This window comes from Apodemus sylvaticus, chromosome 17 (genome assembly GCF_947179515.1).
Source record: "Apodemus sylvaticus chromosome 17, mApoSyl1.1, whole genome shotgun sequence".
In the NCBI taxonomy this organism is placed as follows: Eukaryota; Metazoa; Chordata; class Mammalia; order Rodentia; family Muridae; genus Apodemus; species Apodemus sylvaticus.
Genome location: NC_067488.1, coordinates 69,623,574 through 69,641,931, shown reverse-complemented (window position 1 = coordinate 69,641,931; position 18,358 = coordinate 69,623,574). Strand labels below are relative to the sequence as shown.

General features: G+C 46.1%; 1 protein-coding gene and 1 non-coding gene across 2 annotated transcripts; one reads left to right on the top strand and one right to left on the bottom strand.

Moving 5' to 3' along the window:
* Positions 1–7,525: 7,525 nt before the first annotated feature.
* On the top strand, positions 7,526–7,630 carry LOC127668299 (U6 spliceosomal RNA). Its single transcript, XR_007974070.1, has one exon. It is a non-coding gene; the product is annotated as a U6 spliceosomal RNA (small nuclear RNA).
* Positions 7,631–11,844: 4,214 nt separating this feature from the next.
* Positions 11,845–14,163, bottom strand: LOC127667396 (zinc finger protein 431-like). The gene is made up of 2 exons (XM_052160377.1): positions 14,125–14,163; positions 11,845–12,083 (listed from the first exon to the last, which is right to left on the bottom strand). The coding sequence occupies exons 1-2, from the start codon at positions 14,161–14,163 to the stop codon at positions 11,883–11,885; spliced, it is 240 nt and encodes a 79-aa protein (XP_052016337.1). The 3' UTR covers positions 11,845–11,882.
* Positions 14,164–18,358: the final 4,195 nt, after the last annotated feature.

The following is an 18,358-nucleotide window of genomic DNA, read 5'->3' as shown; positions in this document are numbered from 1 at the left end:
GGGGGGAACTAGACGGAAGTGGGGGTTGGTGGGGGGGACTAGACGGAAGTGAGGGTTGGTGGTGTTATGCCTGCCTGGAGCGTGTGGCACTGAAAACCCATCTTTGAGATATGGTTCCAGGCTGCTGCACTTGATGCAGGGATACAGGCCCATGTTGCAAACTGCTGGCTTTTACCTGGGTAAGTGCGATCAAACCTTCAGACATGGCTGGTGATACCTACGGACACCGCCTGCTCCCTGAGAGGACCTGGGTTTGATTCCTAGTACAACCCTCTGTCAGTCTGATATCAGGGGATCGCGTGCCTTCCTCTGGCTTCCTTGGACAAAATGTGCACAAGGTATCCAGACATACATCCAAGAAAAACACCCACAAAATAAAGAGGAAAAAAAAAAGAGAGAAAACCTACCAAACATTTAATCCTGTTTTTATTTGGTTGTTTATGGGATCATGGCTGTCTGGTGAGGGGCTTTCTTTTGTCAAGCCTGAGGTTTGCTTAGACAAGCGCTCTACAGCTGAGCTACTCTGTCTCAAAAGATTGTTTCTCCTTAAAAAAAAAAAAATCAATTGGTCACAACTTAAGGCCTGAAAACATTGAGTAATCAAAGTGAAGCCATGGTAGCCAGGTATAGCGGCACACACCAGGGGCTGGGGAGAGAGCATTGTGAGTTCAAGTCCACCCTGAGCTACAGCGCAGGGCACTGTCAAAACGTTACACTTTTTATTGTTGCTTTTGTGATACTAGGGTGTAAATTTGGCAGCACATTCATTCTTGGCAAGCACTCCACCACCAAATTACACCTGAGCGGTGGGCTGGAGAGACAGCTCAGCAGTTAAGAGCACCAACTGCTCTTCCAAAGGATCCTGAGTTCAAATCCCAGCAACCACATGGTGGCTCACAACCATCTGTGATGAGATCTGACGCCCTCTTCTGGTGTGGAGAGACTGGAGTGAGCTAGGCCCCCCAAGCTACAAGTCCTTGAGACCGTGGTAAATAATATTATTCACAGTGAAAACAGGAACTGGGTATAATTATATACCTATATTATATAGGAAATGTCATGATAAAATCTATTATTTTATACCAACTAAAGAATTAATAAAAATTATACTGTGCATGCATAGCTACAATAGCTGAGATTTCCCTAGGAACATATACTTACATAACTATTTCATCGTTTACTTGCTCATTAGAATTTCCTAAGGGACCAGGCACGAGATTCGTGCCTATAATCTCAGGACTTTCAAGTTGGAGGTAAGAAGACCAGAGTTCAAGGTCCTCCTTGACTTCATAGCGGTTCAAGGCTAGCCTCAGGGCTCATGAGATCTGCCGAAAATACACATAAAATGTCCCAAGGGAGAAGGAAACAAGTAAAAGGTCTGTAAGAGAGTAGAATAGGGCCAAGAGCTGGGATGCGGTGGGATGCAGCGTCACACCACCGCGCCTGATTTAGAGAATCCCTCTGATGAGAGAAGTGGAAACCGTGGAAACCATGCCGACAACTATGGGAGTCAATATGGAGATTTCTCAGCACAACCAGACACAGGAGCAATTTTTTAAAAACTTTTTGATTCAGCTGGGCAGTGGTGGCGCACGCCTTTAATCCCAGCACTCTGGAAGCAAAACCAGGGGGATTTCTGTGAGTCTGAGGCCAGTCTGGTCTACAGAGTGAGTTCCAGGACAGCCAGGGCTACACAGAGAAACCCTGTCTTGAAAAACCAAAATAAATAAATACATGAATAAATAAAATTTTGAGTCGAGTTCTTTCTGAGATAAGGTCCCCTATGTAATGAAGGCTGGCCTGGAACCTCCTATGCAGTCCAATGCTGGCTTCAAACCACAAACTCTCCTGCTTTGGCCTCACTGTACTGGGATTACAGGTGTGCATTGAGAACTGTATATTTTGGAGACAGGTGAGGTAACTCGGAGGTAAGAGTGCTTGTCACACAAGCCTGGCAACCTGGGTTCGATCCCTGGAACCCACGCAAAGATGGAAAAAGAAAACCAACCCCACAAACATACTATGGCACAGTTAACTGCACCCCCCCCCATTTTACATGCAAATAATAAACTAAAAAACTGTTTTAAAAGAAGTCTATATTTTTTAAAAAGAGGCAAACCATCTTGGCATGTAGCTGTAATCCCAGTAACTGAGAGGCTGAGGCAGGACAACCACGAGCTCCTGGCAGCCTAGGCTAGAGATAAAACTCATGTCCTGGGGCAGCTGGAGAGATGGCTCAGTGTCTAAGAGCACTGGCTTCTCATGCAGAGGACCTGGGTTTGATTCCCAGCATCCACGTGGTAGTTTACCAGGGTCTGTAACTACAATTTCAGAGGACTGGATGCCCTGTTCTGACCTCTGTGGGCACTAGACACACGTGCACATATATACTTGTAGGCAAAACACCCAGGAATAAGCTAGTAGAAAGATGATTATGCAAATGAGCACACATGTTATTACCTCTTAGCTATTCTGAGGGGAGGAACACAGAAGCTTCTATTCATTATCTAACAAAGCATCCAATCATTTTGTGTGTGTGGGGGGGGGGGGGTGCGCGTGCGCGCATGCCCGTGTGTGCTTGAGACAGGATTTTACTATGTAACTCTTGATGTTTTGGAACTTGCTCAGTTAACCATGTTGACAGCTCTTTGCCTGCCTCTGCCTCCTGAGTCCTGGGAAAAAAGGCAGGTACCACCACACCTGGCCTATACTCACCAATTTTACTACTTAGAAAAAAGCAAAAAAGTTAGTTTTCAAGTCGAAGTATGGTAATAATGTGATCTTATGAGTCTAGTTTATATGTTGCTAAATGTCCATTCAAATGTGTTAAAAGTCCGTTTGAACTATTGACACCTTTATTAGGGACTCATAGGAGCTCAGTACACTGGAGCAGGGCAGCCACCTCACATCACATTAATAACAAGGGCTAATCACAACTGTACATATGTGTGTATACATGTATGTGTGCATGTATGTATGTGTGTGAGTATATATACATGTATGTGTGTGTCTGTATGTGCATGTATGTGTGTGCATGCATGTGTGTGTGAGTATGCATGTGTGTATATACACATATGTATATGTGTGTATACATATGTGCATGCATGTATGTACAGGCATGTCTGTGTGCTTATCTGTGTGTGATTGCATGTGTGCATGTATATGTGTATATATACATATGTGTGAATGTATGAATATGCATATTTGTGTGCTTGTGCACTTATATACCTATGTATATATGTGTCTGAATGTGTATGTACATGTGTATACACATATGTGCATAGCGGTATATACATGTGTCTGTGAGTACATGTGTATATGTGTGTGTGCTTGTGTTTGCATGTATGTGTGTATATACATATTTGTGAATATTTATGTATATATATGCATGTCTGCATGCTTGTGTATAGATATATGTGTGTATGTATGTGTATGGATGTATCTACATATGTGTCTGTGGGTGCTTGTGTGTGTATATGTGTGTATGTATGTTGATATGTGTGTATGTATAGGTGTGTGTATGTGTGTGAGTGATATGTGTGTGTGTGTGTTTGTGTGTGTGTGTCTGTGTGTGTGTGTAGGAGACCCTATAGGGTCTCCCTATGTAGCCCTGGCTGGGTTGAACCTTGCTCTGTAGACCAGGTTGGCCTCGCATCTACAGAGATCCTCCTGCCTCAGCCTCCCCAGTGCTGGGATTAAAGGCGTGCTGTACCACAACTGGCACTTTTCACATTTAATTTTTTTCTATTATATTTTATGATTTTTAGACTCTTTTCAGTTCTATGTTTTTAGACATTTCACACGAGCACACCAGCAAAACCTGGCTTTACCTGCTGTCACTGGAGGACTTTCGTTCATGCAAACAATGTGTTGTGCCCAGAGTTCTCTCTTAGTGAATGCCAGGCAGGACACGGGGATGTTTTTGACAAAGTTGATGCTATACCTGTAATGGCTAGTTTTGTGTGTCAACTTGACACAGGCTGGAGTTATCACAGAGAAAAGAGCTTCAGTTGGGGAAGTGCCTCCATGAGATCCAGCTGTGGTACATTTTCTCAATTAGTGATCAAGTGGTGAGGGCCCCTTGTGGGTGGTACCACCTTTGGGCTGGTGCTCTTGGGTTCTATAAGAGAGCAGGCTGAGCAAGCCAGGGGAAGCAAGCCAGTAAGAAGCATCCCTCCATGGCCTCTGCATCAGCTCCTGCTTCCTGACCTGCTTGAGTTTCAGTCCTAACTTCCTTTAGTGATGAATTGCAATGTGGAAGTGTAAGCTCAATAAACCTTTTCCTCCCCAACTTGCTTCTTGGTCATGATGTTTGTGCAGGAATAGAAACCCCGACTAAGATAAATTGGTACCAGGAGTGGGGTATTCCTGTGACAACCTGACCATGTTTTGGGGAGGATTGTGGAAGGACTTTGGATCTTTGAGCTAGAAAAGCTGTGGGAAGTTCTGTAGGAGCTTGGAAGACAATGTTACAAACAGTGCAGAAGATGGAGGCCTGGCCTTTGAAATTTCAGAGGGAAGATTAAAGACTCTTAAAGTGGCCATGTTTTGATTGTGAAGATTCTATGGTTTTGGTTAGCTGGGGCTGAAGAATCAGCTGTGAGTAACAAGATACCAGAACCACTAAAGCAAACCATTGTGTTACTGTGACTATTGATGCTGGTTAGCTGGAGCTAAGAAATTAGCGGTGATTAAGAAGAGACCATCATCATTGAGATGAAATCTTCTTGGAAGTGTTTTCTGAGAGCACAGAGAGTGTGTTCCAGAGATAGCCACAGTTGTATTTTGTGCTGTGGTTGGACTTGGTACTGTGTAAGAGTCATCCAGATGGTACTGGTTTTGAAGGTATGAAGGGGTCATGAAGAGCAGCTGAGGCTCTTGGCACAGTGAGAGGCCACGGAAGGCCATTGGTGAAGGTGCAGCCTCAGTTGCAATTGATGGCCCAGGACTTGAAGGTGTCATGCATAGGAGCAGAGGCTTGTCACCCTGATGAGAGCCTATGAGAGGCTATTGGTGAAGCCTAATTACAGTGGAAGATAGCAGCATTTTGGAGATGCCAGTACCATGTGATGACCATCAAGAACAGCAGCAGCAGTGGAGTACAGGCAGCTGGAGCCTAGAAGACAAGCTGTGTGCTACAAATGGCACAGCTGGAGAAGTGACCCAAGCCCTTGGAGGAGCCCAGAAGATCGTGAGTTGGATCCCAGATATTGAACCATTGGAGTTTGAGTTTTGCTTTTGGTTGTGACTGTGCCCTGATATGTTTCCCTCTTGAAGCCCACAGTTAAAAGACTTTGAATTTTTAAAAGACTTTGAATTTTAAAGATATTGGACATTTTAAGGTGACTGGACATTTTAAGGTGATTGAACTTTTAATGTGTAAAGACTGTGGGACTTTTAAAGTAATTTAGATCTTGGGGATGAATAAGAAAGTAAGGGTTGAGGCTTAATAGTGATGTGTTTGTGTGTCAAGTTGACAAGGGGTCAATTGTACTGGCTAGTTTTGTGTGTCAACTTGACACAGGCTGGAGTTATCACAGAGAAAGGAGTTTCAGTTGGGGAAGTGCCTCCATGAGATCCAGCTGTGGAGCATTTTCTCAATTAGTGATCAAGTGGTGAGGGCCCCTTGTGGGTGGTGCCATCCCTGGACTGGTGCTCTTGGGTTCTATAAGAGAGCAGGCTGAGCAAGCCAGGGGAAGCAAGCCAGTAAGAAGCATCCCTCCATGGCCTCTGCATCAGCTCCTGCTTCCTGACCTGCTTGAGTTCCAGTCCTGACTTCCTTTGGTGATGAACTGCAATGTGGAAGTGTAAGCTCAATAAACCTTTTCCTCTCCAACTTGCTTCTTGTTCATGATGTTTGTGCAGGAATAGACACCCTGGCTAAGATAATACCCATAGAATAATGAAATGCCACACTGCTGGGAGGACAATTTCACCATTACAAATGCTCTGTTGAAGGAATGCTAGTGCCTTCCACCTGGGCCCCCGGTGAGAAGCTGAGAGGCCCGCTGGGCCAGCCTGGGCAAAGGCCAGTGCCACCTCAGCTGCTGTACAAGGAGTTTCCTTTTGCTCTTGTCTCTTCGGCCTTCTCCAGTCACAGCCAGAAAAACCTCAAGATGTCAGTCTCCTGACAGATCCTTGTCAGATCAGTTCTGGGGACAATGATGGTGGAGGAGGGCAGCTAAGAGGGACCCTGCAGGCAAAGTGCCACCTGCTATTTTGTGCTGTGTTAACTGGGGGGCTAAAGACAAAGTGGATTAGTGAGACACAGCACGTTTACCATTTATGCCCTATAATGTCCTGAAACTCACTCTGGTGACCAGGCTGGCCTCGAACTCAGAGATCTGCCTAGCTCTGCCTCCTGAGAGTTAAAGACGTGTGCCATCTCATCTGACATGACAGGCTGAGCTTTTGATTTTTTGAGCAAGATGGCAGTAAAAATGTCTTTAAGTGTGTGGAGGAACAGAAGTCATCCCTCAGCCAGAAGGAGAGCTGGCCGATCAGTACCCCCTCGGGGCTGTCCCTGCTGCTGCCTGATACTAACAGCTGCTCTAGAAGACTCTGACTAATTCATCTCCAGACTGGTGAGGTTTGGTAAGCACCAGCACCTCAGCATCCCCATAAATGGCTCTAAGAGCAGTCCGCTGACTTTACAACAGCGACACCTACCGACCCGCCGGAGTAGCGGGCGGAGGTGGCTCTAGGAGCGGTAACTAAAGAGACTTCTCCTAAGTCCCTTCCGATTGCCCGCCCTTCCCTCAGAGCCACATGAGAACATCCCATATTTTATTACTACCCTCTTAGAGGAATCAAATGATGGTCTAACACTTTGTTCTCAAAAGTGAGCATTAGGAATGCGCTGTGCTGACAGATACTGAATCTGAAGCTATTCTCTTCCGTGCTGATTTCTAGTACATTGTAGCAATCCAGTGGTGCCTAGTCTTTATTTTCTTTTAACTACATTATATCTATTTATCTATCCATCCATCCATCCGCCTGTCTGTCTGTCCGTCTGTCCATCTGTTCATCCATCCATTCGTCTGTGAGCAGTGTACACATGCTGTCGTGCATGGCCCTAGAACTCGGGAGCTGAGGAGTCACTCTCCACTGGATACTCGGGATTGAACCTGGGTCTTCAGGCTAGGAGGTTCATGCCTTTCCCCACTGAAGCATCTCTTGGGTCCCAGGTGGAGTCTTTTTTTTGGGGGGGGGGTTGGATTTGTTTTTTTTCAAGACAGGGTTTCTCTGTATATAGCCCTAGCTGTCCTGGAACTCACTCTGTAGACCAGGCTGGCCTCGAACTCAGAAATCTGCCTGCCTCTGCCTCTCAGAGTGCGGGATTACAGGCGTGCGCCACCACCACCCGGCTAGGTCGAGTCTTTTAAACATTCCACATACACATAACTGCCAAAGAGCACTCCGTGGGAGGACCTGAGCACACTGTTTACCATGTCTGGATAGTGCTTTTCAGTAGTGAATACTCAGCTGAAGACGGTACAGTTATATTCTACTATTACAAAATGCTGTGCTCTCTTCAGCAGTACATGTACTAAAATTGGAATGATACAGAAGATTAGCATGGCCCCTGCGCAAGGATGACATGCAAATTCGTAAAGCATTCCACATTTTTTCGGCCACCCAGACACCCCAGGACTCCCAGGGATGACTAAACCATCAACCAAGAGGTACACATGGTTCCATCCAAAAATGTGGCAGAGGAAGGTCTTGTGGGCATCAGTGGGAGGAGTGGTCCTTGGTCTTGTGAAGGCTCAATAGATGCCCCAACAAAGGGAAATGGGGGGGAGTGGGTCAGGGGGGAGGGACATATACTTGGAGGCAGGAGGTGAGGAGAGGGGTGGGAGTTTTGGGGGAGGGGGAAACCGGGAAAGGTTTTAGCATTTGAAATGTAAATGAAGATTATATTTTTAAAACAATGCCATTTAACAGGGATGAAAGCCTACGGTTTCAAGGACCCAAGAAAATGCTATGAAGCTTCCTCCTCTGAGGGAAGGCTTAAAAGGTGACTAGAGAGCACACAACCTATAGGTGGCACTGTGTGTCCATTTTCCCCCTTGTGGTGCTTCCTCATCCCTTTTAAGAAACCCCGAGCCTGGCAAAGATGAACATCTCTTAATTTCATTTTATTATGAATGGGAAAACCCTGAACAAACTAAACTTGACAGATCTGGAAAGATGTCTCAGTGGTCAAAGCACTTGCTGCTCTTGCAAAGTCCCTGAGTTTGGTTGCCAGCATTTATGTAACTCCAGCTCCAGGGTATCCAGCGGCCCCCTTCTGGCCTCCTAGGGTATCTGCACTCAGATGCACACACCCACACACCAGCAAAGAAGGGAAAATAAAATGAATCTTTACTGAAATAGTGTACATAAAAGTATTGCTCAAACTTTTATTCTTTTTTAATAAATTTTTTTGAGGGCATAGTAGTACACAGCTTAAATTCTAGCATTTGGTGGGCAGAGAGAAGCTGGTCTTCTGAGTCTGAGGCTACCTGGGGGTTTTGTCTGCAAGTATGTAAGTGTACCACATGTGTGCCTGGTACCTGAGGAGACCTGAGAACAAATCTAATCCCCTAGAATTGGAGTTGAAATTTATTGTGAGCTGCCACATGGGTATTGGAAATTGAGTCTGTGTCCTCTGGAGGAGCAGCTCGTGCTATCAATCACGGGACCATCTCTCCAGCCCCATGTTATCTCCTCTTCTTCCTCTTCCCCTTCCTCTTCCTCCTGCTTCTTTTTAAGACAAGATCTCTGTTTTTGTTTTTTATTTATTTATTTAGTTAGTTAGTTAGTTAGTTTTTTTAGAGACAGGGTTTCTCTGTGTAGCCTTGGCTGTCCTGGAACTCACTCTGTAGACCAAACTGTCCTCAAACTCAGAAATCCACCTGCCTCTGCCTTCCAAGTGCTGGGACTAAAGACATGTGCCACCATTGCCTGGCCCACCCTGGGATTTTTACTGAGTGCTGTAGATCTGAACTCAGTTCTGCACACTTGCTCAAGAAACAATTAACCAACTAAATAAACTCGCTAACCTTCCATTATCTATTCTGTGTGTATGGATGTTTTGTGTGCCAGTGTACTGTGTGCATGCAGGGTCCGTGAATGCTGAAAGAGGGCACTGAGTCCCGTGGAACTGGAGTTACAGACAGCTGTGAGCTGCCATGTGGGTGCTGGAACTGAACCTGGGTTCTCTGGAAGAGCAGCAGTGTCCCTAACCTCTGAGTCATCTCTCTCCCTCTGTCTTTTAGTAAAGATTTATTTATTTTATGTATATGAATACACTATAGCTATCTTCAGACTCACCAGAAGAGGGCGTCAGATCCTATTACAGATGGTTGTGAGCTACTATGTGGTTACTGGGAATTGAACTCAGGACCTCTGGAAGAGCAGTCAGTGCTCTTAATGGCTGAGCCATCTCTCCTGCCCCCACCATCTCTCTAAAATTATTTATCGTATGTGTGTGTGTGTGTGTGTGTGTGTGTGTGTGTGTGTATGTGCATGGACACTCAGAAGATTAAGACAGGAAGATCATGAGTTCAAGGCTATTCCAGGCTATATAGCAAGTTCTAGTCCAGCCTGAGCTATTCAGTAAGAACTGTCAAAGAAACAAAAGACAGGGGCTGGTGAGATGGCTCAGCAGTTAAGAGCACTGACTGCTCTTATGAAGGTCCTGAGTTCAAATCCCAGCAACCACATGGTGGCTCACAACCATCCGTAAAGTTATCTGATGCCCTCTTCTGGTGTGTCTGAAGACAGCTACAGTGTGCTTACATATAATAATAAATAAATCTTTTTTATTTTAAGATTTATTTATTATATGTATGAGTACACTGTAGTTGTCTTCAGACACACCAGAAGAGGGCATCAGATCTTATTATAGATGGTTGTGAGCCACCATGTGGTTGCTGGGATTTGAACTCAGGATCTTTGGAAGAGCAGTCAGTGCTCTTAACCACTGAGCCATCTCTCCAGCCCAATGAATAAATCTTTTTAAAAAAAAAAGAGCATTTACATTTGAGCTAATACAAAACTCAAGGTAAACACAGCCCAGAAATGTGTGACAGTCCTTTAAGAAAGAAAGAAAGAAAGAAAGAAAGAAAGAAAGAAAGAAAGAAAGAAAGAAGAGACAGAGAGAGAGAGAAAGAAAGAGAGAGAGAGAAAGAAAGAAAGAGAGAGAAAGAGAGAGAAAGAAAGAAAGAAGAAAAGAAAGAAAGAAGGAAAGAAAGAAAAGACAGGCCATGTCGGCTCGCACCGATAGCCCCACTAGCCAGGGGCTGAGGGAATAGGACTGCCGCTAGTTTGAAGCCAACCTGGATTTCACGTGTATTCCAGGCTTATGCAGCTACAGAGTGAAGCTTTGTGTAAAGACAAAACAAAACCCTGTAAATTCTAACCAAAAATACCAAAACTCTAACAAAACAAACAAGAAATGAATCAGAGGAGAAATGAATCGGGTAACACCAGTTCTGTCCCAACATGGAGTCTGCCTCACACCTCTCAGCCCTGGGTGAGACACTCAAGCAAGACACCTCTCACGCCTGCCCCCACAAACCAGCCAGCAGCCTTGGCAATGCTTGCGGGACTGTCCCTGACACTGACCAGGGTCTAAACAGATTATGTGGTGTCTGGAAGATCCTGCTGAACCTTGCAAAGAGAGCAGCTTTTACCACTGCAAACCCCTCACTAACGTAACCCTCTCGAGTGCTGACGTCATTGTGGTTTGTCTTTTAAAATGCTGGCTGTACCATGAGCTTGAGCACAAAGGGACTTCTCAGAGACAGGAGGGAGCCTGCTCTTGGTCTGGACATCAATTAGGAAAACAGCTCGAAACTTATAATTGGCTTAGTCACATGGTTGTCAATAGCTGTCTCCAGTTGATCATTTGATAAGCAATCCAGAAGAAACAGGTTTTAGAAAAAAAAAAAACTGGCTGTCCTCATCAGTTTCTGTTTTTCTTTTCCTTTTTTCTTTTTTCTTTTTGACTCCTCCCAGTCTGTGTCTAGCTCAAAGGTCAAAACCAGTAAGGTGAGCAGGAAGAGGCCTCCACAAGGAGACAGGAGGCTGCCAGAGGCCCGAGTAGGTAGGAGGCTGCCGGTAGGTCCAACCTGACAATAGGGCAAACCAGCAAAAGCTGGGATGGGTCCAGGCTGCCTCTGCCCCAGACTGACAGCTGACTGGGGTTTGGGGGGTGGTGGTGGGGGTGGGGGGAATGGGAGGTAGGATGGGGTGTTGAGGCTACAGATCTATTTCCTCTGGGCTTTGATTGTCACTGCTTTCTGCCCCACTCTTCAGTTTGCCCCAACATCCGAGATTACTTGTCACCTGGTTTATTCATTATTTGCTCCCTGGCTTTTCAGAAAGATGTTTGGGTGGAGATGGAGACAATGAAGATGCTGGCGACCAAGGGAATAAACAGAGCAGCCCACGTCAGCGGGAGGTTCTCGCGGTTTCTCCGACCTGCTGCTTACTGACCTGTCCAGACAGTAAAGCTAAGAGCTACTGTTCCCCACCAGTTCTAGAAAAACTCGTAAGGACTCAGGACTTTGAAGACAGCTGACAGATCAAGTGCGCAAACAACAAAAATACCAAAGGAGCCAACACCGACCTACATCCCAGCTTCCTAAGCAAGTACTCCTGGCCCCTAACGGTCCAGGTCACTGCTGGTTGCAGGGCATGGCACTTTCAGGCTGGAAGTGGGCTACAGACTTCCCCTATGTTTTGTTTGTTTTTTTTTACATGAATTTGGAAGAACTTAATAATCATCAATACACTTTCTGTTTACACTGTTGTTGTTTTTTTTAAAAAACAAACTTCCAGGACATTAACATTTCTTCAGAGGCATATTCACACCAACTTGCACATGAAAATTACCTTCCATGCTTTCTAGAACTTTGACAATGTTCTTCAATATTTTGGTCTTCCCAATTGTAGCCTATAGCAGTAAGGTTCTCCAGCATCATGTTGCTGTCAAGACTCTTCTGTGAAGGATCCAGCAAACCCCATTCTTGCCGAGTAAAGTCCACATGCACATCATCACAAGTCACTGCATTCGTGTCACAACTTCGGGGCTTGCATGAGTTGCCTCAGAGCTCTCAGCAGCGGGGCTCAAATCACAGAACATCTACCTAATCATTCAAGCACTTAGCTGCTCCCTGTGTTGTTTTTAAAGACAGAGATGGCTCAGCAGTTAAGAGTACCGATTGCTCTTCTGAAGGTCCTGAGTTCAAATCCCAGAAACCACATGGTGACTCACAGCGATCCTTAAAGAGATCTGATACTCTCTTCTAGTGTCTGAAGACAGTTACAGTGTACTTACATATGATAAATAAATAAGTCTTTAAAAGAAATTTAAAAAAACATAATTTCAAATGTTTGATTTTACCAACTGAAGACTTGGGAGTTAGACCCTGTGGTGGAAACCTGCTAGTTCAGAGAGGTAGAAAAAGCATCCAGTTGATCTTCTTCCTATACTACCATCGTCCCAGAAGGAAAAAGTTCCTTCTCCTTCTCCTCCATACTGTCTTAAATATCCTTCAACTGAATGACCCTCCTTTCTGTTTCCTGTCAGCTGGTTGCTGGCTTCACCTACAGTTGACTTCATTTAGTTCTTGGATTAAAGGCGTGTGCTGTATAGGATCAAAGGCTGTGCCACCGTTCGGGACAGGTTCTCACAGTCCACAGTGCGATGGCACACCCTGCACACTCTATGCCTGGCTGGCCCTCCCAGCCCTGGGATGGACTAAGCAGGCTGCTGGGGAGAACTGCCATCCACACTGTCAGTCAGCTGTTGGCCCTGCACACAGCCAGGCAAGAGCAAGACATGACTGTTTTAGGGGTAAGCAACCAATAACTTTCTGATTGGACTTGAGGCTTGCCCCACAGAAGGGCATTCGTGTCTGGTACAGTAAACATGGCCAGAATCTTGGAGGAGAAGCTACTGCTATTGTTTTGCTAAGAGGTTCCCGCCACATTGCCTTCCAAAGGTTTAGGGTTATGCCGGTAAGCTGGTAGTACTGTGAGGTTTCCAAGTGCACTGTGGTTACTGCAGAGACACACAAGTGACCTAGGTTCTGAGAATCGGAGCGGAGCCACACTGAGGCACTGACCTTGGGTCTTTCCCGAAAACTCAGGGATGTGCTTCTCCAAAGCAAAGCAGGTTCTGATCCAAGGTCCCCCATCACAGAGGGTCACAGAGGCCAGTCAAAAAATTACAAGCTCTGTGGGTTTCACTCTCTAGGAATGTACTCGAGCTGGCTAGATGGAGAAAATGGAAGCTCGCTGCTGCCCAGTACTTCAGTCCTGTGAGACATTCATCATGTATAAGCTTTTCCATTTGGTTTTTGGCTGTTGCTAACAAACACACAACACACAATCACCAGCCTTGCTGAGCCCTCTTACTCTCTGGAGGCTGAGTCCCTGAGTCCCTAGCTCTGCTGAGTGATGTCTGCTTTCTGGAGAGTCTCCGAGATTCACACCCAGCTGCCCTATTCCTCAACAAGAGGTGCTGGCACCATGCTCAGGAATTCCCCTTCTGAGTCCCACAGACCTTCCTGGAACGGGAGAGACCACGTGTACTGCAGTCACTGCCTTTTAAAAGGTCTGTGTCCAAAATAAATTGTCCACGCCTGTCGTCTCATCGCTGTGGAGGAGGGGCTAGAGTTCGTGGCCAATGTGGGTCACCTAGCAAAACCTTGTCTAAAAGCAGAACCCAACCCAAACAAACACTAAATGCATACACACACACTGCCTAGCGAGGCGGATAGAGAATATTATCTAACGAAGCTCAGACAGCCAGCGCTGTCTACAACGGTGCGGGAATGGCTACCAGAGGGGACGTCTCAGGCTAACGCTCCTTCCCAGCACTCAGCTCTGCGCCTCACCTCACCTGTAATTAGCTGCACTCGCAGACTAAATAGTGTGGCTAGATATAGTGTGGCCTGGGGGACCTCTGGCAACAGCCCAAGGGATTCAGGGCAAAGACTACTGAGAAGGTTAAAGTCTTTAAGGAAACAGCAGGCACAAGCAAGCAGCAGCAGCAGTAATAATAATAATAATAATAATAATAATAATAAAATGCCAGGTGGCAGGGGAGTGCCCTAAGCACTTTACCTGTATTAACAACACCAACAGCCCTGTCAGACCCGCCATCGCCCTCACTTTAAGTGCGCGGAACACAGGAAACCTTAAGGCACCCGAACAAAAAGTTAACATAGCCAAGAAGTGATGAGACTCGGTCAGGCTGGAGATGCCATGAGGGACAAGGTGGACAGCTTGCCACGGTTTCCTCACGGTCACGTAGAAGTCATATGTTTGCTTTTGCTGCCTTAAATCACGCCGTTGAAAAACAGAGGATAATGAAGTGTCTCCATTTTATACAGAGGAAACTCAACTCCTGTCCTGAGGATGCCCTCCCAAATATGATGTACCAAAGAAATGGACAAAGAGTCCAAAGGTGGACTACCAAACACAGCCAAGGTGGGTGTCTATATAGAAAGACACCCACCCCATGCCGCCCATCTAAAAGGAAGGAAAGGACCTGTAAAGCCAGAGATGAGGTGCATCCACGGTATGCAAGATAACCCTTAGAAATATCCCAGATGTAGTGTGAAAGGCACAGAGACCACCAACAGTCCAGAGACTCAGGAGGCGTTCAACCCCGAGACCCCACCCCAAGACCCCACCCCGAGACCCCCAGGTCTTCCCAGGAAGGGTTGGCTGCCGAGCAGCGACTCTGGCCTCTGAGGAGTTTTCTTAGGCTTGCTGCCGTCTGCTTGAGATGCCAGGAGTAAAGGCAGAGATGGGCTACATAATAACCAAGCCTGGGCTACAACAGTAAGACTCCGGCTCATAACAGAAACAAAGAAACGAAAGTGCCAGCCTTGACTCTGCGTCTTTGGAAGCTGTACCTTTAAAAATGCTGGACTGCCAGGCTCAGATCCCCGAGGACCCTCTCCTGCCCCTCGTACAATTACTCTCCAACAGCAGTTTTCTCTTCTGAGTTCTGAGTGTCAAGAGAGTGGCCAGCCTTGTATTTGCCTTTATTTTCCTGAAACCTAGCAGAATAGCTACAACATCTAGGTGAAAATCGAACAGCAAAAGCTCACGGTAACCCAGGGATGAGTAAATAGGTCTAAGGTAGCCTCCACTCAGCTACAGCCAAGGATGACCTTTAAAGTTCTCAGTATTTTTTATTTTTTGGAAGCTACAGCACATGCCACCCCACCTAGTGTGTAAGGTGCTGGGGATGGAACCCAGGCCTTCAATATCCTAGGCAAACACAGTCCTAACCCAGCTACTCACCAGCTGGTCCCCGTTTACTGAATCCTAAGTCTGGGACCATTTAAAGATACCACCTGGGGGCTGGAGAGATGGCTCAGTGTTTAAGAGCTTGGTGCTTTTGCAAAAAACCAGAGTTTGGTTCTTCACAGTGGATTACAATCTTCTAAAATTTAGTTCCAGGGGATCCGGCGCCCTCTTCTGGCCTCGCTGGGTACAAACATTCAGACTAGTGTGCTTGGGAGCGTCATGCCACAGTGCCCCCCCCTGCCAGATGGCTTTTTCCTTCCACCATGTGTATCTGGGAGAGAGAACTCCAGTGTCTTTACTCACTGATCCATCTTGTCGAGCTCTCTTTTTTATACTTTTGACCTTTGAGGCAGGGTCTGTGCGTTGCTGACTGACCAGGACCTTGGTTTGTAGATTAGGCTATCCTGGAACCCAGGTGCCTCTGTCTTCTGAATGCTGGGATTCAGGGTATGAACCCCCATACCCATCTCTCTTTCTTCTAAAAGCCTCTATTTGCTCATTAATTATTGAATTTTTATTTTTTCTCCATGTAACAGCCCTGGCTGTCCTGGAACTCTTTCTATAGACCAGGATGGCCTTGAACTCCAAGATCTGCCTCCCAACGGCTGGGATTGAAGGCATGTGCCACCACAGCCTGGCTTAATTTTTGTTATTTCTATTGATTTATTTGTAGGTGTGCATATGTGTATATGAGTGTGGTATCTATGCGTGTGCTTTAGTGTTCACCCGGGGACAGAGGAGAACGGCCCGTGTCTGTCTTTATCACTGACCATCGCCATACTTCTTTGAGGTACATCTCTTCCTGATCCTGATGATGACAGAGACACACACCCAACAAACAATGTATATAAAATACAAAAGATTTATTTATCGAAACAGGGTTTTACTATATAGTCTGGGCTAGCCTGGAATTCACTAGGAAGACCAGGCTGGCCTTGAAATGCTGAGATCCTCCTGCCTCTGCTTCCCTGGTGTGGTAGGATTAAAAGAATACACCCACCACAGTGGCACACACCTGTGGTTCCAGCTCTGGGGACACAGATATATATAGGCTACATATGGTCGGGGAGCCTAGGTCCAGCCTGTGTATGCTCTTTGATTGGTGTGTCAGTCTCTGAGATACCCAAGGATCCAGGTTAGTTGACTTTGTTGGTCTTCTGGGTGAGAGCCAGGATCAACTTGGGACCTCTAGGCATACCTGGGGTGGGGGTGGAGATTATCTTGATTAGGTTGATGTGGCAGGCCAGGGTCAGTCCTGGGTTGAGGTCATGGACTGTATAAAAAGGAGAAAGCGGCCCTGTGGGTGTGATGCACACCTTTGATCCCAGGACTGGGATCTCTGAGGTCAAGGCCAGTCTGGTCTACAGGGCTAGGGATACTTAGAGAAACCCTACCTGGGGTGGGGGTGGGGTGGTTGGCTGAAAACAAACAGTTGTCCCCTCTGTCTCCTCTCCTGTCGGTACCTCAAGCTCCCGTCCCGGACTTCCTTTCCAGAACAGACAGTAACTAAGCCAAAATAAATGATTTTTCCTCCTGTTGTATAGAGGGCATGAATGCTCACAGATAAGCATTAGAGAAACCAGGAATGTCGATCACACCAGGCTGACTCCTCAAACAGTATGCCTGTTTTCAACTTGGAAGGCTTGGCATAGACATTGTTTATGACGTTTGCTATCTGTGGGGCCAGACCTCACCCAAATCCCCAGAATGTTTATCCAACTCTCTATCCCTAGACCTTTATGTTTAGCTTTCTTGGTCAATAAGCCCCTTCTGTCTTAGGGTTTCCATCGCTGTAAAGAGACACCATGACTAAGGCAGTCTTATGAAGGGCATTTCACTGGGGCTGGCTTACTGGTTCTGAGGTTCAGCCCGTCATCATCATGTTGGGAAGCTTGGCGGCATCTAGGCAGGCATGACTCTGGAGGAGCTGAGAGTTCTACGTCTCGATCCAAAGGCTGCAAGGAGGAGACTGGCTTCCAGAAAACAGCCAGCAGGAGAGCCTCTCTTCTGCACTAGACAGAGCTTGAGCATTAGGAGGTCTCAAAGCCTGTCTACACAGCAACACAGTTCGTGTATACATATACGATATGTCTTCTAACTTATTTGAGACAAGGTCTCACTGTGCAGTCCTAGATGAACTTGATTTACTCTGTAGACCAAGCCAGTCTCAAACTCATAGAGGTCCTCCTGCCTCTGCCTCCCAGGTGCTGGGATGAAAGGCACACGCCACTACGCCTGGCCCCAGTTTCTATAGTTCCTTTAGCATGCAGTTCTATGGAAATAAATGCATCAGTATGTCACAAGTCAGCACGGTGTTGCCAAGAGACAAATCATCTGCCTTGTGTCTTATTAGCTTTGAAGTTCTGTACAGACGAGCCAGCCAATATTTTATTTTTTGTCCTTGCATCTACAATAAATTGTCCACTCCCCATTTATGACCTTTAGCTGCCAGACAGTGGTTTCACAATTCACCTAGAAGGAATGTTTTCCCTGATTGTAAATTTGTTCCAAGCCTGCTTTCTTTTCCTAGTGCAATTAACTCAGGCACATGAAGGTTTACAGAGCTCTAATTGCAAATTTTATTCTATAGAGGACTTGAAATTACTTATACCAATTTAGAAATTCAATAAAATAACCATCAGGATTATGAAATCACCAACTCGTCTACACAGCATTACTACATGAAAGTACATCTTTTTTTTTTTTTTTCTTGGCTGGAGAGACAGCCACGGGTGCTGGGAACCGAAGTGTATTTTTGGTTGTGAGCCTAGCCTTTAACAGCTGAGCCATCTCTCCAGCCCTGAAAGTGCATCTTCATATTGATCCTGTCCAATAGCGTGGGCTGATGCCCAGGAATCGTTAGGCTGTGTGACAGTGACAGAAAAGCATCTCAGCAGTGAGAAGCAACCCTGGGATGAAGTCTCAGAGGGCCCAGCTGTGGACATTCTCACTTTAAAAGCCTCAGCTCAGTGAATAGATCTCCAGTGTCTACAAGGCCTCTCAGCCGTCCTGACTCCGGCAGCTGGAGTTCCAGTTG